We start from the raw sequence: 22,400 nt of genomic DNA on the forward strand, positions 1-22,400 counted from the left end.
TTTGTGTTGCTGTTATTTGAACTGTTAATTTTATGTTTTCTCCCAGTTTTTTGCCACATATGGTCTTGTCTTGTTTGTTTTGTCTTGTGTTTAGCTGTGATACTTTCCTGGATGGGGGGGAGGTTGCCTAATATACTGATGCCAACAGCATAACAGTAAGGATCACATGAAACTAAATGTCTAAAGTTTAAATAGGGCGAACTTCTTTTAAAATGCTGTGAAATTATTTTCTTTTCATGTGTAACCAAATGTGTAGCTATTTCAAGCAACCTGGAGGTGTCACAATTATTCCTCTACATAAATTACATGTCAGACATTTTCAAAATGATTTTTCTTCAGATTTGTAATGTTTATAAACATTCTCTTTCTTCAGGTATGTACTCCTACATCAGGTCTGCTTTGTTTTGTGTGTCTGCTCTGTTTTCTGAAATTTCCATTCAATTGTGGCAGATGGTCGCTTGAACTGCACCAGGTTCTTCTGGAGGCCTATTTCTATTTTCCTCTCTACTGTTGCTACATAAATGCTCAGTATGAGGAATTTGTCTAAAGTATGAAACCCAGACAATGCTCGCAATTGTTCATTGACGTTACATGCTTGTCCAGAAGCAGTGAGTGCTGCATGTCAGTGATTTGATGCAATCTGCTGGGATTTCCTTAAACACATTTTTGACCTATTTTCCTGTATTATTTTTTCTTTCCCAAAACCATGTTGTCATCGGAGAAGAATTCCATAAAAGGAAAGTTCTCATTATAAACAACCCATTAGACGGCCCTGTGAAGGCGGGACACAGAAACAAAGTAGCTGCAGTCGATTGGTTGAACTATAGCTTCAGGCGGGTGTGATGTCACAGAGCACGCTCCTTTTTAATCCCAAAACTCAAAACAGACCCCAGACACAACAGAAGCTGCCTGACTGCACACTCGTCTTTATTTTTACTATTTCACTCACCTGAGAAACTACATGTTACTGTATGATATGTGAGTATATCATAATACACTTAAAAATACAATCACATTGTTGGTTAGATGCTTGTCTTTTCTTGCACGGATGGCTTATGTTCATACTTTATCTGTTTTTTCAGTTGCAGATCAAGCCGACTTAGCTCAAAGCCTTCTACCTAAAGAACAGAAAAATAGCGTAAATCTGCAGTGGGACAATGAGTAGCTCAAGGTAAGTTACTATTTTCAGTTTGAGAGATCAGGCATAATATTAAAACCACCAGAAGAGAGAATAATTTTGTCATAGTGGTATATAGATGTACATAAAAACAAGTGAATATTTTGACTGACAATTAATGAAGACAAATGTAGGACTTTGAGCTAGTTTCACTAAAAACAAATAGCGATTGCTGGGTTAATAGATCAGGACATTTGCAAACTGTAGTTGTTGTGGTGTGTTGCCGGTCTGCAGTGCACTGTAGCTATCAAATGGGGCCCAGGGAAGGAACAGCAGTGAACCTGCGATGGGGTCATGGCCAAGACACGTTGATGGATGAGAAGTGAAAAACGTGATAAATCACATTTTCACCTACATTATGTATATATCTGGGTGTGTATGCGTGTGCTTATGTCTTGCCTGGGGATAAATGGCATAAGAATTCACTTTGGCAAGAAGGCAAGTGTGCGGAGGTTGTGAGGCGTTGAGTAAAGTTTGGCTGGGAAAATGTAGGTCCTGATATAACTGTGGATGCTACATTGTTGTCTACCTAAATACCTATATGTTAATACCTGTGTTTTCTTAAAGCAAAATATTGCACCTTGCAACACAGCTAAATAGTTTAAAGAGCATAATAATGAGCTGGAGGTGTTTACTTGGTCCCCAAATTTTAATCCAGTCAAGTCAAGTAATTGCTGTACTAACAAGTTCACTCCATTAATGCCCCACATTGCAATTTTCTGCTAACATGTTGGTGCAACAGCACAACATCGGGGCTCTAGTGCTGCCCATGCCTTCTTGAGCTACGGGATCAGCACATTATTAGACATTAATGTGGTCATGTTCTTATGCCTGATTATGATTCTTTTTGATGGCATTCACACAAATATGATTATGCTGAAAATCATACTGCCATATTTATAATCATGGTTGTTTTGAACCTTCTCAGAGTTCTTCACCCCTATCCTGTGGCGAAACCAGACAAACTGTCAGTGAACTCGGGTCAGCACCAGCCTCTTCAGCCAACGATCATGGCTCCTCTGAAACTAACGCAGCGATTTTATCCACCAAACGACTATCCTGGGCGAAGAACCAGCCTTCGCTTTGCACATCTGTCCTCCTCTCCACCCTCATCATATGTTCCTACAACTCCCCGGAGCTGTTTTCGCAAGTACAGCTTCAGCGCGCACAAGAAACGTGTGGTATTTGCAGATGAGGTGGGACGGGCACTGACTGTTGAGCATGTATTTACCCCCGAACCCCCATCCCCGCCCCCTACTCCAGCAACAAATCCCTGTCCACGCCATTTGGAAGGCCAACAAAATCCTGCAAATAGAAATGGATCGCTTACGCCCAAGTTTCGTCTGGGTTTCCCTCAGCCTACAAAGGACTCTGATGCATTTATTGCTCGTCTGAAAGAGAAATGTGTACAAATGAAGAGCTGCAGCATTTCAGACAACACTTTGATAGGTGAAGTGTGTGTTTTCCATAGTTGCCCAAAAAACACTGTAAATATGAAAATGACTTTTGATTCATGGATCACCTTCAAAGACATTCCCTGTAAATTCCTGGAGCAGAGGCGAGTCAATGGCCTTGATGTAGATGTGTTTTTCTTTGAAGCATGCTTGCCTCAAATTACAGACAAAATAGAGTGGATCGAGTTCTGCTTCACATCCAGCCCAGGGCTCAGCTCTGTGCTTCACCGGGATGACAACAGGGGACAGAATTACAAAGTGCTGAGGGAAAAAGGTGAATCATGTCCTGGCAAAGACTATACAAAGCAGTTTTACCCCTCACTTTCAAAGTACCAGCCACCTGTTTATTCACAGTTTTCTTCTTATCTCCAAAACTGTGAGAAGCTGACATACTTCAACAGTCATCTGCTAAGCAATGGATTTAAGTCTGCACTCCGCGAACCACTATGTTGGATGGCGTAAAACACCCAATGTAGTGTTATGTCAGCACAAATATGATTCTGGATACAGAATACCCTACTGTAATGTGAATAATGTATTAAATTATTATTTTTTTTAACTTCTGCTGAAGTGAGATTTTTTTCAACTAAAAATGAATGTGTTTGTGTAAAATCTTATTAACAAATACATTGAAGAAATGAGTGTGTGTTATCTACATTGGATCAGATTCTTGCTGTGTATCCATTTGTTGAATAAGGCATACCAGACAGAAACAGGTCAACAAAGCAAAAAGGAAATTCTGGGAAAACAGTTTAGATTGAAGAGTATGTCCCAGACACTCCCTTGGCTTCAACATTCTTGGAATTGTTACATCTTGTACTATAGATAACTGGTTTGACAAAATTGAGACGGTACGTACTTTCCTTTTGTACGGACTTGTATTTATGAGAAAGGGTGGAGTCATTACAAAGCATCTTAGCATCTACAGTGAGAAAGTTCTTGCTTCTCTAGTTTCATTTCCACCCAGGTCACACTTTTTTTTTTCTTGACTTTTAGTTCCTTCAGGCTGCCGCTGTCCTGTTTCAACCTAAGTGAATGTATACAAGCTTGTAGTAGCAACTGAAATGTTGTATTAGATCTGTTTACAATAATCTGATCTTTTTCACATTTTGTCATTTAAGAGAAATGATGCATGGTCTTTGTATTTTTTTCCTAATAAAAATCTGAAAAGTGAGGCATATATTTTTATTCAGCACAACTGAGACAATACTTGAAATACAGCTGCTAGGCTGTTGGTATGTTTCTCTCAGCTTTGCACATCTAAATAAATTGACTATTCTCATGCAAAGTCCTATGCAAAATAGCTTCAGCTCAGATATAACAAACAGAGCGTGAACATCTTTTCCATAATCTTTTTGTAACATTTCACAGTTTTTCTTCTGTAATTGCTCTGTGTTAAGCTTACTCCATCTTCCCATCAACTCTGACCAGCTTCACTGTTACTGCAGAAAAACATGCATTCCCACAGCATCATTTCATCACCTCCAGGTGCAGTGTCACTTTTCTACCATAGATTGATTGGTAGACCATCCATCCATCTATTCGCAAACACACTTATCCTTTCAGGGTCAACGGGTGAAAACCCTAGATAGGTCGTCAGTCCATCACAGGACAACACAGAGACAAACAGGACAAACATGCACAAACACATTCACACCTAAGGAGAATTTAGAGAGACCAATTAACCTGAGAGTCACATTTTTGGATTGTGGGAGGAAGCTGGAGTATCCAGAGAGAACCCTCACATGCACAGGGAGAACATAAAACCTCCATGCAGAAAGACTCCAGGCCAGGACTCAAACCAAAAGACCAATCCTGCTGTAAGGCAACAGTGCTACCAACTGTGCCAATGTGCAGCCCAAACGTGTAGACCAGAAGTCAGACAGCAGGTGCAGCTGATCCAGAATGCTGCTGCTTGCATTCTCACCAAAACCAGGAAGATAGAGCACATCACCTCAGTTCTAAATTTCTTCCACTGGCTCCCCGTAGCTCAGAAAATAGACTTTTATAAACGAAGAACCGTATTTTATTCACTGAACTGCTTAGCACCATAATACATTAAAGATCCTCTGTTGTTGCATCAACCTTCCAGAACTCTCAGAACATAAAAGCAAATAAAGAATTTTAAAAATCACATTATTTTCATTAACATTATCTTTAACATAGGATTCTAATAAAATACATAGAATTTTGGGGATGCAAATGTGACAAAAAGAGAAAAAGATCAAGGTTTATTGTATGGCATTCCACCTGCACCTTACCTAACCCAATACCTAATTCCTTATTGCAAAAGGAGAATGTGTGGAATGCATTCATGTAGCCATTCCCATGCAGTTGGTTTCATTTAATATTAAGGTTTCATAAAATGTTTTCCAAAACAAATACAAATAGAACAGGTTGGATTTAGGTTGCTGGGTGTTATGAAAAGGAGTGTTCTCAGAAGTTATATTTTTTTTAAACAAATTAATTCAAGCAATAAGTTAAAGCCCATTTAAGAATCAGAAAACATTGCTATTACACACTATTACACGCAAACTGAAAACAAAACAGATAAGGAAGAGAAACCTTCTGCACTGTCCCAGGGGAACCCCAAAGCAACAAATCCAGGAACATTAGACAGCATCAGTAAGCGCAAGCATTCTGGGGTGTTTACTGTATTGCTGTCAAGCAATTTAAACTGGTGATTAATCACCACAATTTTTGTAGTTAACCATGATTAATTGCAGATTTTGGTGCAAGCTGATTTATTTGGTAGACTCATTACATTTTACTCACATCAGTGATTTTTCAATTATGCTCCCTACAACTGCACATCAAAAATAATTCAAAAATATCAGAAAATAGTCCTCCGAATTTTTTTTGTGGCGTACAATAAAGAGTAAATCTTGTCCAGATACAAAATGGGAAGTAGTGCCTCTTGTATTTGAGAGTAAAACAAAGTTAGCATCCAGTTTAGGCGTCTGGCTACAAAAAGACATTCACTACAACGAGTTGTGAAGCATTGAAAGATACATGCACTCTCACATTTTATTTGTATCTAACAAGCCATTACAATACAACAAGCTTGATCTTTTATATATGAGCCAAATTGGCACTGTTTATTAGCATGTGGTATAGCTATTTGAATTTATGTGCTCAAACATCACAGTAGGGTAAAATTTAAATATCTAATCTGACATAGGTACATCTGTAAGATGAGAGGCGTATGCTGTGCATGATCTGAGAATTTATATGGAATCTTGTTTTGGTATAAGCAAATGGTGTCAGCATACCTGTGGAGGAGCGCTGACAGGTTCTAACCAAGTCCTCTGGGCGTTATATAACAATAATTAAAAGTGTTGCAGAACAAAGATAAATTACCAACCTAACCAAATGAAAACAACACCGGTCATTAAATGTGTCTAAATGAAGCCTATTGATTCACATATGAAGCAATTTTTCTTTTGTGGTTGTGTGGCATTGTGCAAACACTGCTCTGCTGAAACTCTAACCTCTAGGGAGTGTGGATCACTAAATCCTTTCATAACAGAAACCCAACTATACAGCTCATGGAATGAGAAAATGTAGAGTCAGAGGAAAGGCTAATAATTAGAGGAAAGTAAGGAGCAATTCAATGTAAATTATAAGGGAGTAGTCAAATATGACAAGCATGTGCTTCTCATTCAGCATGATACAATTTAAATGTATGCTCTAAACTGGAGTTTGGGCATTATTGTTACCAGCCAATAACATCCTGGAAATAGAAGTTAGAATTTCTTTTTAAAGACTTGAAGCTGAAACAGTAATACACAAGTAGATTGGATGAAATAATAGTGAAAAGCAAGATGTTACCTTGATCAAACCCTCTACTCAAATAATTATTCCTTAACAGGCCTCTGGAGAGTTAGATAGCATGCTGAGGAGGCAGTTCAACTGTTGCAATCGACTATATTGGAGCAAGAAAATTATCTTAGATATTCTTGTTCAAAAATCTACCAAAACGACATTGTCTAAAGTTAAAGAGACTAAGGAATGTAACTCAAAATCTGAGTTATTAAATTTGTTAGAATTGTTGTCCTGTGATATTAATTTCAACTGCAGTCTCAAGTGTTGTGCTAATAGCTTTACTTCCTGGATTGCAGTTTCCCCCTCCCTGCTGAAAAAGTCTATAGTACAACACTGCTACCAGGACCCACCATGAGGATGGTGTGTAAAGGAGTTTTTTTTTTCCTGTCACACTATGATACTTTGTCCAAAATATGTACACAAAAGTAGACTCTAGTTTATACTTGACTGTGTAGGGAAACTTGTGTCATTGTGTTCTATTTAGGTTATCAGAGTAAACGGAGCTAAACAAATGCATCCAAATCTACTTGGATTTTTATTTGCAAATTGTTTAAAAACTATGTATGTATACTTTTCCTTCCGCTTCACAATTGGGTAAAACCCTGTGTTGATCTGCAACCCAAACATTTGTGGTTTAAATGTGAAAAAAAAAAATTAAAAATCGATAAAGTGCAAGAATTATGAGCTTGGTTACAAAGATATCCCAGCAGTATATTTGGATGCAGCATCATCGATCATTGCCAGCATACACCCATACACTGTGAATTGGGATATAATCTACAAAAAATTTTGTAAACTCATGGAGTCTTTATAACTTAAAATATGTACATGCAATATGTTTCATATTTGTTAAAATATTGGTTTGAATTCTTCATAAATCAGTCTGGGTGTTGTACTGATACCTATCAGCAGTACTGGCACTTTTAGTTACCATAACAGCAAAATATATACAAAGGGCGTAACTTGAGAAACTTTCAATAGTCTAGTATCACTTTTTGTCAGTGTGTCACTCCTCTCATTTTATCTTTCAGCCAGCAGCAGCCTCAGCTGGACTATGGCCAGACGTCAGCTACCAGCTGCTGAGCTTTACGCATTGTCTGAGAAATGGCCCTAAAGAGTGATTCAGTGGGCTGCAGGCTCAGCAACCAATCACAACGAGCGAACGGTGGGTTGTTAAAGTAGGTGACGCATTGCCAGGCTGAGAACATAACCAGGAATGAGGTAATTTTTGCCTGTTTGCCAAACAGGCTGGATGGTGACCAAAGTCTATGTGAATCTTCATTTCAGTTGCAGTTATATAACCATCTTGTTTTTGATTCAGATATTGACAGCATAATTAAAATGAATTAAACTTCTAAAGTTTGTTGTCATTTTCAAAGATAAAGACCAAGCTGTTTCCAATTATGCAATAGGAATTTAATATTATTGCAAACATTGTGTAACTAAGTCATGCTGCCAGCATGATGCAATCAATTGGAAAGCACCAGAATAGTTACACGAAAATTGGTTTAACATTTTTTCACTTTCCTAAAGTTATGGCTAAAGCCATGTTTTGCCAAAAGTGATTTTTTTTTGTTGTTGCCAAAATCAGTTTTGGCAAAAAATTACTAAGGTCATTGCAATAATTTACAGACCACTTAAAAGTGAAAAATTTGAGGATTTAGGTAATGAAAGAGAAAATATTTATTTTCCTCTGGAAAAAGTATTTTATTATTTCTAGATATGTTACATAAAGTGAGAAGAACAACTGTTGTTGAGCAAGTCAATGCTTTTCTCTGTCGTCCGACACACTAATGGGATAAATGAGGAACAGTGCCCTCTGCTGACTGCAAACTGCACTAAAAATTGCAATTACCATCACACTCAAGTGGATGGTAAACATGATGATGACATTTAGGGTGAGATATAGCAGCAAGTCCAACCTGAAACATCCAGATGGAGAAAAGATGGATGCTTAAAAGGCCATGCAGGAATCATATCTTTAGTAAATGGTCCTGTGAGGTCACTGTGATTCAGAATGACGCCAGATGAAGTAGTATAGCAGTTTGTAAATGGATGTGGCACAGATTCTTTGCTAGACACAGCTGTTTGTGCAGGACTCTACTGACACTGGTCACTTGGCAGGTGCTCATGCTCGGGGTTCCACTCTGACCTGCTGAAACATTCTGCGGCTTTGCGGTCGCACTCACAGATGAACATCTCACATTCATTGTTTTGGTCTAGAGAAGAGAAAGCAATAGTATCAGTCAGTTTTCAATCGCTGACACCCAGGTAATACTGGTGAAAACAGTGCAGTGACAGAGCTTAAAGTGAGAAGTGTATATGGATTGAGTCAGTAAAAAGTAGAATGAGTAAATCCACTGTACACAAGTCAATGACAGATTTGCAGCACTGCCTTCTCTGTTTCGAGTGAAAGTTATCACCTTGAAATGATGGAAAAATGCTTCAATCTCACTATCGAGGATTAAAAGTTAGCAACTCTAGAAAAAAGTCAACTCACTTGTACAAGTGAGCTTTCTGTTAGCCTCATCACAGGTGTAGGAGTAAATCTCGGTATAAGGGTTATCCAGGATGGGCCAGCACTCCGGATGCTGCATGGCGTCACTGTAGCACTGGTCATGAACCTGGCAGCACCTGTATGGAAAAACAAATTGTTAAGCACCGCAATCTTTAAAACAAATAAAAAATATTGTAGATATTACAATATTTTTAAGTAGTATTAGTGTGAGGCGGCTTAAATAATGACCTATCCAGATCATCAATGGGTGTGCCAGAGCCTCCGTATCCACAGTAACAACCATAGTCTGAATAGTCAAGAGCAGGCCAACTATCAGGCAACATACACAGGATCATGGCCCTGAACTGGTGGAGAGCCTTGTAGTCCAGAGAGTGGGCTGTAGAAAAATAACAGGACATGATTGTGACTTAAATGTGAATATGTATGGTAAAAGTACTTAGAAAACTTCGAACTGCCTTGTTGCTTAAATGTGTTATACAAATAAACTTGATTTGAAAGAAAACTTGCAGCTGTAATTTAAGAAAATGTGCATTATGCTTAGCTGTCGAATAAGCAAGCCAGAAAATACATTAAAGTTTTGTTTTGCATTTTGAGAAAACTGAATATTTGAGGGGGTATAAATACTTTTACAGTCTGGCAATTTCTGTGAAATTGTACTCACCTACGGAGAGACCAACAGCCAAGAGGAAGACAGTATAAAAGGCATTCATTCTGTGAGTGAGAGGCTTCAGTCGGACAGTGACTTTCACTCAAACATAAAGTCCCTTTATATACATCATGTTTGGGTCCTTGGATGTCAGCTGTCCATACAGTACCAGCTCACACGCATTCACACTCACAAAACAAGCTGGCATGTGCAAAGGTTAAAGATTTCTCACACCTTGTAAGCTCGGATCTCCTAAGGCCAAGATCTCTGCCATAAAGTCATAGAATCTCATTGCTGATTCATCAGTATGGCAAAATAGCACTTGCTTACACATCCTGAATGAAATTAAACAAGAAAAATCTTCATGTTTTTTTTTTCTTTTTGTAGTAATTCAAAGGTTATGACTTATTTCTGTGTACATGCATTCCCTCCTTCTCATATCCATGCTTTTAGCTGTCCAGTTATTCAACATTTAAGGGGAAACACATTTAGAGGAAGTTTTTTTGCTTCCCTCACCCCCCAAGATGTCAAACTCTTGTTGAAGCATGTTGTTGCAATGACTCATAAATTCTGCCAACGTACCAAGAGTATCACAACTGAAACTGATGGACACATTTTCACAATCTTTCAACGAAATCTTCAATGATACATAGTTAAGACAGACATTATTCAAGCATCTGGTGAATTTAAAGTTATTTTTAATTAACCAAGAATGGGGTGATAGAGAAATCCATTTTTATTTCAATTTAAAAAGTGGAAAGTCCATAGAAACCGTGACTCTGGTTGGACCACTACAAAACTTATCTGTAACTTCCAGTCAGAAGAAACATGTTGGTCAAATTAAAAGATTACATCAAATCTGGGGTAGAAATAATTTTGGGATGAACTTAAAGCAGCATTGCCTGAGTCAATAAAAGACTTGTTAAAAAAAAGGAAAAAAGATTTCCTTTTTATTTTTGAAGCTCAGATTCACAAAAGGTGCAGGCACCAGAAACTGGTACTTTCCAGATCACAGATCCTCCACCAGAGGGCAGATTTCAAGAATAGAATTTGATAAATCACATTTTGAGGAAACTACAGTGATAAGACATGTGGTTATACAGATGGACATGCAGCTCTTCTCTTGTAATCATTTCCTGGTGCACTTGTTTTAGTGATGCTTACAGTTACATAGTTTACCTGTTTTTGCCCATCATTACTTAAGTAATTAATCAATTGCCTAATACAGTTTAGAAAAAAAATATACTATTTTTTAAATTGAACTTTGAATATTCAATATTCCACACTCTGATTAACAAAACAGAGGACAACAGTTGGATGTGATCTTAATTTAATCTTCATCATGCAGAAAAATATGGCAGAGGTATCAGTTCTACTCTTCCGATACATCGTCATGTTAGTGCACAAATTCAACATCAAATCAACAGCTAAACTTTCGAGTGAAATGGTTTTTACCATACAAGGCAATCGACACAATAAAAACAATCTGGATCAACAGAATGATCTACAGCAACTCAAATATAAATAATATCATCTCTAAATGCTCTAGAAAATATATTATCTCTGTCTTGTGTGCTCGGCACATTTCCCCATCAACATAACCAGCAGAAGAGAACACACAGATAACTGCCTCAGTGCATATGTTCAGTCTGTAACCTGAAGGTTCACATTCTTGATTGGTGACGTTTTGTCTTCTCAACCATGGGAAAGAAAACAGCAGCCTTATTTACACATATTTCTATCAGCATGATTAATGATTACAACTATGTATATGTTTCGATTTAAAATGTTTCCGTGTCCTACCAAATCATTATTGCTTTCATATATATTCTGCAAAGCAAAAATATCCCTGCAAATTAATGTACAAGGAAAGGCATATTAAATAGGAATGTAATAATCGACACATTTACAACCTTAGGTGGGTTTTTACAATAATTAGATATGCAGAGTATAAATCACTATAAAAGTGCTCATCTGTTTTCAGTAGTGCTTGAAAATCGAACAGCTTTTAACTGTTTTTATTTTCATTTATGAAATAATTGCTTATTTCAAAGCTCTAGAATCTTTTCTTTGTTGCCTCAAAGTAAATGTTATTCTTACTCTATATCATCGCTTTTATGTTGTATTTTTTCTCCCCAATCAGTCTGCTGACTTTTTAATGCAAATTCTAACAAACTAAACAAAAAACAAAAAAAAAACAAAGCAATACTCTCTTTTCACGACACTGACTTTTTTTTCTTGCAGCCTTCTTCGTATTGCTCACTGTGTTGCTTCGGGCCTTCGACCCACACACTGCATCATCTCCGAAGGCACTGGATTGTTACTTTTGAGGGGGCTGGATGCAAGTCTGTTAGCAACGGCTGATTACCCACAATTCTTCACTCAGTGGAGAATGAAACTGATGCAGACAGCAACCATGTCTGAGGCTTTAGCCTGATAAGATTTAACAACTCTCAGTTTGAGGTTCTAAGTAATCTCCTTTGGCGACCAGAGAAGACTCTGATATTCCTTCACTCTGCCCCTCTGCACCTGTCTGTCTTCCCATAGTCAAGTTTTGATTAAAGCCTGAGGATTTCTCTTTAAAAGTAAAAAAAAAAAGAGCAGCTCATTCTGGTCATTAATGTTAAAAAAAAATACTTCAAATACATTTTCAAGCACCACTGTAACAGTTTTGGCTGCAACAACAAAAAGGTTACAAGGTTACATTAAATATCCATTTAACTGTAATGCTTTTCAATGCTTATGTTAGAAGTTTATAAAGTTAAATGTCATGTCATCAAAATGTGTATGAATATCCTCTCAAAAGATATTCATAAAGAATATTTGAAATGTTTTTTATGTTTGAAGATGTCTCTGAAATGCCTTTCAACTTGTCTAATTTAATATAACAAATCTTCTCTAACAAACTGTAAAGAATTACAATTTTGTGATTATGTTTAAATCTCATAAAAATCACATCATTATTAAGTCCTTCATTCATCCCACTTCATTCATTGTTCAACTTGGATTGAACAATGTGAACAGGTGAGGGATTTTTAACAGGTTTGATCTAATTTTTCTATTTCATGGAAGAAACTCAAAAACGATTGGAGGAAATATTCTACACACTTGGTGTATAGTTCATGCACAGACTACTGGAATAAAACATGGCCATTAGATGGGCTTATACAATAAAGTGGTGACATACTTCTTCTTATACCGATGTGTTGCACTAAGCACCATCACTCCATCCTGTGACAAAATAAACACAAGACAGAGGAAAGGTTAACCTAAAAGCATTTCACTTCCACAACTTGAGGTCATCAGGAGTATAATGGATGCATATCCCTTAACTTTTTAACATTTTCTCATGGTATATAGAATAATTACAATGTATTTTGCATGAATTTTATGTGGCAAACGCTCATCTAGTACTGCATTGTTGAAAAGTAGAGAATAATACAATTTACAATCTTTTTCACAAATAAAAATCTAAAAACTGTGATGTCCAATTGTGTTTGGCTGCCCTGATTGAACTCCTCAGTGAAATCCTTATGATTCCAGTAAATATAGACAACAACACTTGACCTGTCACAGTAAAAAAAATATGTTGCACAATAAATTGTATCACCAATTATTGCAATTGTTATTGTTATGTATTGCAAATTTTTTGCTCAGGTCCCTCTTGAAAATGAGATCTAGATCTCAACGGGGTTTACCTGATTAAATAAAGGAATATATAATAAACGTTAACATTGTTGTTTCGAGACCATTTTCAAATCACATATTGACAACGCTATAATATTGTAAGTCGGCCCTCTCAAAGACCAATAAACTTTATTTTTTTAAAGAACAATTAACACTGGAAGCTGAAGGTATTTTAAATATCCAAATAAAACACAACAACCGAAAACAATTAAATGGATGCAAGATGCCCTGTAAACAAAATTGCTATTCAAAAAAATTATCAGAATAGAAATTATCTAGCTCATTTTATGGTGCCTTTAATTGCCTTAAATCAAGTCAAAAAATGACACAAAGCAAATACCTTAATAACTCAACATTTTGTTGGAAAGAGTCAAAAACTTATCAACCAGACCCTACCTTAAATGAAAAATTACGTCTAGCTTCTCCCATGTGAACTCAGCTCGTTTGTTTTTCCCCCATTAAGTATGAAACTACAGTCTCTATTTATACATTGGCCTGCACTTTCTGGTTGTTTTTCCACTTAAGAGCGGTGCAGCAAGGGAAATGATCTGCCCTTCAGTCTGTCCTGTAATCCTTGTGCCAGCATCTTATCACTGCTGGCATTCCACAGATACGATCCGCTCTGCAGGCTGAGTACATATGCCCACTATCCATGGTAGAGGTCAACATTTTCTGGGAAAATACCCATAAAAGCTGGTCATTTCTCACAAAGATTTCCCACACCAGCAGTTGCACAGTGAGAATACATTGACAACATAGAATATATATTTATTTTTTTGTAGTTCAGTAGTTCAGAAGAGTATGAACCGTACCTTAATTGAAAGCGCGTAAAGGTGATTGAGCATGACGTGGTTTGGCTCTGGAAGTAACGCAGGGTCACACTGAAGATAACAAAATGGAAGAAAAAACAGTAAGTAACAAATGAAAGAAAAATACTGGAGCAGATGTATTTTGTACTCTAGATGCACTGCATCTAAATAGGCCAAGAGGTTTAAAACTTATAGAAAGATAAAGAAAAGCAATCACACATTTTTTGGTAAAATGTATTTAAGAAATAACAACCAGAGCAATCCTGAATTCAAATCTGATCCACTTACAGATATTCCAGTGTCTTTGTTGAGGATGACTTGGAGGAGGTGCGGAGGGAGGATAGGTGGGGACTTAAACTTTTCGTCCTGTTTGGGAACATAAGCGTCCTGGTGATATGGGCCGGGCGGAGAGCTGGACAGGTCTAACAAAAGAAAAAAAAGAATGGTTGGACTAATACAAACCTTTTACCTTTCAAAAAATCAGAATATTATTAGGCAATCAAAAAAGTTTTGCAAAAGTATTCACATCTGTTAAATTTTTAACATTTTATCATGGTGCAACAAAGGCAACAGCTTGGCCTGTAGAATCCTTAAATAGACCATGTCTGATATAATGAAGAAAACAAATATAAAAAAGCAACGCATCCAATCTGAAAAAATCAGATGAGAAAGTTACAGAATTATATCTGTAGAGATTTAGAAAGTCATTTCAATCAATGAAGTTTATTTGTATAGTACATTTCAGCAACCAGGCAGTTCAAAGAGCTTCATGTCATAAAAACGCAAACATACAAAGTCAAAGAACTTTGACTTTGGTTTCAGCAACTGAAACAAGTGCCGTCATTACACATCAAAATGTTGGTTAGTTTCTCATTTATTATGGTTCAATAGCAACACTAAACATGTTGGTTTTTAGTCTAGATTTAAAGGAATTCATTTCATTTCTGAGTCTGTGTAGCTGCAGACAGACAGTGAGTGCTACTATCTGAAAATGGAGAAAACATGGAACTGTGGCGAACGTTCACAATGGCTTGTGACCTTAAGCTCAAGAGAACTTGTAATGTGCAGAAAAACAATCATTTGAAGCACACCTTCAAGTCCACGTCTGAATGGCTCAAACATCTCAAGACAAAATGAAGCTTTTTGAGTGGCCTAGTCAAAGTCCAGGCTTAAATGTATACACTTTGTGCGGCATGACGTCAAAAAAGTTATTCATGCTTGCAAACACATCAATTTAGCTGAATTAAAATACTTCTGCTCCAATCAGCACAGTACTCTGAAAAGATCATGCTAAAACCTGCTGGATTATGTGACCATATTTGGATTTTTCTACGCCATTAATGTGACATTATGCTACTGCAAAAAAGATACGCTTATGTCATTTATAAAAAAAAAATTAAAAAATCTTTAGCAGGGCTTCCAAACTATTCGTTCCTGTGTCTTTTACCTGAGGCTATATTTTATATTGCCAAAGTTGAACTTGCTACAGTGCCTGATTAATCAATTTACGTAGCAATAACACAAAAATAAAGACTTCTATGCATGGTATTAAATTTATGCTTTAAGAAACTTGAATCTGCTTCAGTGATTTTTTTTGTGATCAGTTGTTAGCTCTCACCTGACATGTCAGAGGATTTTTGTGAGTCCACCATGAGAGCATCAAACACCTCAAAGTCAGTTTTCTTCACCTGGATGATATTATTAACGGTGCCCAGCTGGCTGGTCACAACAGGCTGTGAAAAGTCATGACATGGTCAAATAAACAAACTTCACAGACAACACAAAAAGAAACCCACTAGTTAAAGCAATACCACATTCCTTGTAATCCGAAGCCCAAGTTAATTGTTTGATCCAATAATGACCTCCCAATGTACATCTAAAAGTGCTTTTAATTATAGGAGCTACCAGAAATAACTAGAGAATTTGCACTTTGTGCAAATGTAGAGTGGAAACTATAACCTGAGGGGATCAGCACTAATTAGCTAAGAAGTGTGTTAGGAGTGAAGCAGAAATCTTTACAAGGTGTAAAAAATGTGGAAGCGGCAGTGAGTTAAAAGCAAAGATTCATTATAAACGTCTTTGAAAACCTGATTTGACTTTTTCATTAGGATCAGTTGAGAAGTGGGACACATTTTCTGAGACACACTCTGGTATTTGTGAAAGTTATGGACCACAACCGCCCAGAATGCTAGAATCCGCAAATATCTGAGAACCCCTCTAAAATTTTGTTTCTAGAAAATCTCAAACTTAGTTCTTTTTCTGAACAATGATGTCAAAAGCTTTAGGAGAGAAAAAGTGATCCAGTTTAAGATGTAAACTGAAATTTTACACAAAAAAAATAGGGAAAATATTAAAACGCTAACATGTGATAATGACTGAATTTCTTATACTTTGAATGGTGCAAAATGAAAGCAATTAGCTTTCAAGGAGTACACGCTATTTTAATGGATTAAAAGACTAAATATTTTTACCAGAAGAAATGACTAAATATTTCATAAAGTTTAGAAATTATAAACAGCAGAAATCATAAACATCATGTCCCAAAAGAGCTAAACTTTAAATGCTTAAAATATGTAATAGGACAGATGTAATAGCTTACCTCAGTTGGGTCATGGGTCCACTGGCCATCTACATAAAACTTGTACTGATGCTCTCCCTCAGGTAGATCTACAATTGCCACAAATGTGTTCTGACTTGGAAGGAAGATGAAAAAAGAACAAAACATTTAAAAAACTGTAAGTACAGTTATTAATAATTAAACATTACTAAATTATGGAGGATGTAACCGCTGAGTTTAGGACATTGCTCCCACCTTCTTATTAGGGGAATCTTATTGGCCCAGTTGTTGAAAGACCCAGAGAGGTAGACCTCTTTCCCATCCCCTGTCCAGCGAAAAACGGTTGGTCGGTCAACAGCCAGGCCTTTATCGTCTGCTTCCAGGTCTTGCTGCCAGGCAAGGAACTCCTCCTTCTCTAGAGGGGCCTAAAACACACGTCAGAGCGATACGATAGATCCTCTTGGGGCTTTTTTACCTTTAATATGATAAGAGTTGGATTTCAAACTGTCAACATGAAAGGAAATGTGCCTCTGAGTAAACATCAATGGATACCTTTATGTCTTCTCCGTGAAAAATATCAGCATCCTCTGGGCTGTCCATGAGGATTTTGGGTCTCTCTCCCTCTTTGATGCCCCGGCTGTCTCTCCGCTGAGCCTTCTCCCCATGGCCCATTGCAGCCCGCTCGCTGCTCGTGTTCCCCATGGTTTCGTCTTCTTGTAGGCCGTCACAAGTTCACTGCGAGTGGAGTTAAGAAGTTGTGTAAAGCCATCGGAAACTCCGATAAAGCTTTCTGTTAAACAATTTAATTAATCATTGACAGCTGCTGTGGGAATAAGGTCTACAGAAGCTATTTATTGTAGATTCTAGGCGCAGTAGCTTAATTTTCATGTTACCGGTATGATGAAAATTACATCTTCACACAGATATATATACTTTTAGACAATAAAATCCATGAAGGATAAAGGAATTCAACAGGTGAAGCATTTTATGAGAGATGTTCATATTTGAGCAGTATAACCAACATGTTATTTTAGATTCAACATGATCCTCGCATAACATTTCTCCCAGCGTGAATTCTTATCTCTGTGAAGAGCCTCGGGGTTTGTGTGGAGACCCTGTTAGTTTCCTTGTAGCTAACCAACCTCTTGTAAGTATTCATTATCACCTAAAATAAGTCTACAAATAAGATTCCCTGAGATCCATTAACCTGAGCATCATCTTCCACGCAGGTGTGGAAGTGCGGAGTCATTGCCATGTGTGTCAGTAAGAAGTGGTAGATTGAAGTCTAGGCTTTGACTAAACTATTCTTTTGTTTTTTGTGTGTGTGTGTTCAGTCATTCCTGTTGTAAATTTGATGCTGTGTTTAGGATCACTGTCCTGCTGATGACCCAGCGTGGGCCATTCAGCTATCCCACAATCGACTCACTGACTGAACTGTGATTCTAAGGCTGGTTCTAAGGTTGCAAAAAGAAAATCTAAATCCTTAGGGCTCAATCTTGACAATTGATATTGGTGTTTGTACATATGAAATTTAAAGTGTTATGCACCACGTTTGAATCTTGTTCTCCAAATGTAATTACTTGTCAAAGAAAGTATTAATATTAGATTGTCTTTGTTTATAATTTAGTCACAACTGACAATAAAACAAACCACAAAAAAAGAAATAATTTATTCGTATGTATGTGGATACGTTTGTGCATATTGTTGCATGTTTTACAAGTTTAATGCCACAACAAGCACCACGAGGTTATCACTATAGAAGATTGGTTATGATTAGTCATGCTTTCCCTAAATATATATCAATTTGTTATCCTATTTTAATGCAATAAAAACGTCTCAAGTCTTATGAGACTGCAGTATTTATTCTTTTCATCAATAAATTCATTATATTTCCAATATTATGTTACGTTGTATAGCAATCCAAATTGTAAGTGTTTTTTTTTCAACTCTAAGGCAGGTTTAGTACTAGAATTTAGTGATTATATGTAATTTTTTTTTTTTAGGTTGACAACAAGAACTTAATAATCCGTTTTACTGGGTGAAAAGCAAAACGCAGGGCTGGATCAGTTCATATTTGAGTTAAGAGTGGTTTAGCAAAATAATCTAAACGTAGTTGTTTTCTGAGAGAATAAGCAACATTGCGCAGCTTCTGTACATATTTTAGGAACGGCAGGGTTAAAGCTAAATATAAACCCCGACGTTAATAATCTCCATCACTGCTCCTTTCCAAGCATGCTGTTTATTGACAGAGAGCAAACCCACAAAGGGTCAAAGCTAACATGTTGGACTGAAGCTAACAAGGCTCCATCAGCACGTCGGCGTTCGCTTGGTAAGAGGCTGTTTAAATACTACAGCATATGAACACACAGGTGTCGTTACAAAAACAGCAATTACAGATGCAGATGAACGTGTAAAGTTTTTACCTCAGGAACGTTCACCGTCGAAGATGCCGGTGACTCATAAACTCCATTTCGATGGATTCTAATACAAAACACGACAGGGTCCAGCAAAACAAATCCGCCCCCCATCTGCGCAAGCGCACACGATCTAAACGAAATACATAGCAACTGAGAAAAACCGATACGTGTAAAAATTTTTAGTCAACTCTTGTTAAAATTGTGATATAAAAAGTATTCCGTAATTCTGACCAAATGCGTTTATTTTGGGTTGTTTGAAGAAATTCGCATCTTTGAGGTAATAGATGTAATTCTGTTTATCCAACACTAGATGGCAGTGTGGCTCAAGTGCCATACATTACGTTAATATTCAAGCAAAACCTCTTTACAACCGTGCTTTACAAGTTTTCACAACCATTGGACTGTATTTTAGTACATTTCAACAACCTAGTTGCGTTTTATGTAGACTTTATTTGACAGTCCAACAAAACGTTGTACAGTTTTGTGAAATAGAAAAAAAGACAAATGATTTTCTTGTTCAGCACTTAAATTCCTTAGAATGCTGCTGTGCTTTGCATTGGTTAGCCTAAATCTATGCATCTGTAGGTTTACATTTTATCTTATTCTGCTCTGCAAAACGTCTGAAACTCATATTGCTCAGACATCAATTGTGAATACCAATTTTTAAATCTTGCCACTGATTTTCAGTTTGAAATGTTTTTTTTTTTTTAATATTGAAAATGTTTTATACAAATATTGATTGTTGAAAATACAGAGTTTATCTTGGACGGTCTTAAGAGCCGAGGGCAAAGAGTATTAGCTGAGGATCAGAGATCAGATACAGACTTTTTTATTATTTTTTTTGTTAATATTAGAGAATGGTAGACTGTAAGACCATAATAATTGAACACTCACATATTTGTTAAAGTTGATCAAAACACTTCTGAGTGACCTGAAAATTATTATTGAAAATCCATTTCTCATAAAACTGCTCAAACGCAGGTGGAGCACTTCTGTTAGAGCGTCTATTTTCCTCGTTGCAGGGTAAAAAAAAGTTGCTAACCTTAACTACTTCCAACAGGCCGTAAGAGCAGGTTCTGCAAGGTAAGCTACACACCTATATTGATAACAATGTCAATACCTATCGGAGTAGACCAGGGGCTCTGCCAGGAATCTTGGGCCCCATGACAAAAGATTTAACTACCCACCCTCCTCCCACGCAGCTGCTGTTACAATTTTTTGAGTCTGTCTATCAAAAGCATCACAATTTTAAAGGCTTGCAACTGCCTTGCTTTCTTTGGTCCAATACTGATAACTAGCACAATATTTACTGCTCATGAATGTTACATTCAACAGTCCATATACAGTATGCAAGTAGGTTGCTTAAATTTTTTCTATTAGTTTTAGCTTACTGACATGTCTCTCCCCATGAGCAACAGTCATAGGCAACATGCAAAATATACATAAAGCAATCCAGACTTCTAAAAAAATGCTATGTAGTTGCATTTTATTCAAGCTGCAGTACATAACTTTAATAAAAAAAATATGTTTTCTCCATATTTGTTAAAGCTGTCACCATTTCGTGACAGTTTGTTATGAGACAGATAATCTGTGAAAACAATCAATCAATCTCCTCCACCTCCTCCCTGAATTACTATTGCTGGTTAAAGTAATGCAATGTTCTGACCAAAACAATCAATCATAACTAGTAGGAAGGTCTTAGCGCTGTCAATTAACCTCAAGAACTCACTGGTAAATGTGCTAATGGTGGAAAAACAATTTATCATTACAGAAAAATGTTTATCTGCTGTCAATGGTAGCTATGCAAACTAGACTGAGCATTCACAACAGGCTGCGCTAGCTACAACATAGGGATGAGCAGCCACATGAGACTGTGATTGACAGCACTAAAACTCTAAAACTGTCTCTGATTAGTTGTTTCTAGATAGAAGGCAGATTAAATACATTTTTCACAGATTATTTCTATACCATACTGTCACAACATAATGAAATTTTTAGCAAATATGTAAAAAAAAAAAATATATATATAAAAGTTACATACTGCAGCTTTAATTTCACTCAGGAGAGAACGGGTCAGGAGGGACATGGGTTAGAGCTGCTGCTGACTGACTCATCTGTTGTTAAGTGCTGTAAAAGGTACAGGGACAAGTTCAATATATGAATATGTTGGTAATTTATTTCCTTAATTCATTAAATGTTAGTGAAATGAAGGCAAACAGTAGTCTGTAACTAAACTAACTATGCTGAATGGTTGATCATCTCACACAGTCCAACCACCTCTCTGAGAAAAACTGGGTTACAAACTGACACTTTTACCCTTTTCTCTCTCTGTCTCTCTATTTTTTTGAAAACTTAAGTTTATTATTTTTCTTAGCAGCATAGTAACTGCCACAGTCGTTCTTGTCTTCCACTGACACAGCTGAACACCTTCACCTTGAAGCGCCAAGCAGGAACCAGATCCAGTGGGGTGTTCAGGGCAAATGTGTGCTTTTTGGTCTGGGAGGGGTAACATTTATTTTTTTACTGCTAATAACAATTTTAGAAAACACAATATAATTAATTTTGTAATTGACATGGCCCCCTTTTTTTAAAATTTCTATGAAAAAATAAAAAAAAATAAAAAATTGTGGAGGGCCCCCTGTTGGTCAGGGGCCCTTGGAATTGTCATAACTTTGCTCCCCTACACCAGCGCCCCTGGAGTAGACTCTTGTTTGTTTGGATCTTTCGGTCTTTTACATCCACTGGAATTGTTCTGTAAGACCATCCTTCTACTTTTAGCAGAGTTAAGCTTGTAGGCAAAGCTAGAAAAAAAAAATCAGCTTTATTTTTTATCTCCTACACAATTTTATAACGGCATCACTTTTGTTTTCCACCAAATGTTTGCCCATAAACAACACCCTAGCACAGCGAGATTCTGGACACAGGCGGCTGTAGATACTGGAGGATTTGGCACATAATGAGGAGCTGTTTTTTTTTTTTCTAAAGGAAGCTTTCTAGCAGAAATGTTTGATCGAAGTTTCATTGGACTGATTTTATTTTTTACTGGGGAAATAAAAGTCTCCCACCGGCCTGATACCAAGACTTTCAGAGTGGACATAGGCCTAATTATTGGCATGGACATAGTTCACTGTGGTGCACAGATGTCTATTCACAGCGGGTGTTCATTTCTAGAAATCTAATTATTTTCTGTACTGCTTTTTTGTCTAATTTTACAAGCTGGGAGTGTTTGCTTCTTGTATACATGGATGTGTATCCCACCGTCTAGTTGCATATCGTGTAGACAGAGCAGAAGGAAGATGAATGACCCTTC

General features: G+C 37.0%; 3 protein-coding genes across 3 annotated transcripts; 1 reads left to right on the forward strand and 2 right to left on the reverse strand.

Annotated features, from left to right (window-relative positions):
• Nucleotides 1-846: 846 nt before the first annotated feature.
• On the forward strand, nt 847-3,805 carry LOC116724946 (protein phosphatase 1 regulatory subunit 3B-like). Its single transcript, XM_032570743.1, has 3 exons — nt 847-978; nt 1,083-1,171; nt 2,106-3,805. Exons 2-3 carry the CDS (start codon nt 1,158-1,160, stop codon nt 3,091-3,093), a joined length of 1,002 nt encoding a protein of 333 aa, XP_032426634.1. The 5' UTR covers nt 847-978; nt 1,083-1,157; the 3' UTR covers nt 3,094-3,805.
• A 3,309-nt stretch (nt 3,806-7,114) lies between these two features.
• On the reverse strand, nt 7,115-10,808 carry LOC116724811 (phospholipase A2-like). The gene is made up of 4 exons (XM_032570554.1): nt 9,636-10,808; nt 9,203-9,350; nt 8,957-9,090; nt 7,115-8,675 (listed from the first exon to the last, which is right to left on the reverse strand). The coding sequence occupies exons 1-4, from the start codon at nt 9,682-9,684 to the stop codon at nt 8,557-8,559; spliced, it is 450 nt and encodes a 149-aa protein (XP_032426445.1). The 5' UTR covers nt 9,685-10,808; the 3' UTR covers nt 7,115-8,556.
• A 125-nt stretch (nt 10,809-10,933) lies between these two features.
• prkab1a (protein kinase, AMP-activated, beta 1 non-catalytic subunit, a) lies at nt 10,934-19,238 on the reverse strand. Its single transcript, XM_032570553.1, has 8 exons — nt 19,097-19,238; nt 17,226-17,408; nt 16,929-17,098; nt 16,716-16,809; nt 15,735-15,849; nt 14,405-14,538; nt 14,120-14,188; nt 10,934-12,851 (listed from the first exon to the last, which is right to left on the reverse strand). The coding sequence occupies exons 2-8, from the start codon at nt 17,373-17,375 to the stop codon at nt 12,774-12,776; spliced, it is 810 nt and encodes a 269-aa protein (XP_032426444.1). The 5' UTR covers nt 17,376-17,408; nt 19,097-19,238; the 3' UTR covers nt 10,934-12,773.
• Between the last annotated feature and the right edge of the window lie 3,162 nt (nt 19,239-22,400).

Source organism: Xiphophorus hellerii, chromosome 8 (genome assembly GCF_003331165.1).
Source record: "Xiphophorus hellerii strain 12219 chromosome 8, Xiphophorus_hellerii-4.1, whole genome shotgun sequence".
Classification (NCBI taxonomy): domain Eukaryota; kingdom Metazoa; phylum Chordata; class Actinopteri; order Cyprinodontiformes; family Poeciliidae; genus Xiphophorus; species Xiphophorus hellerii.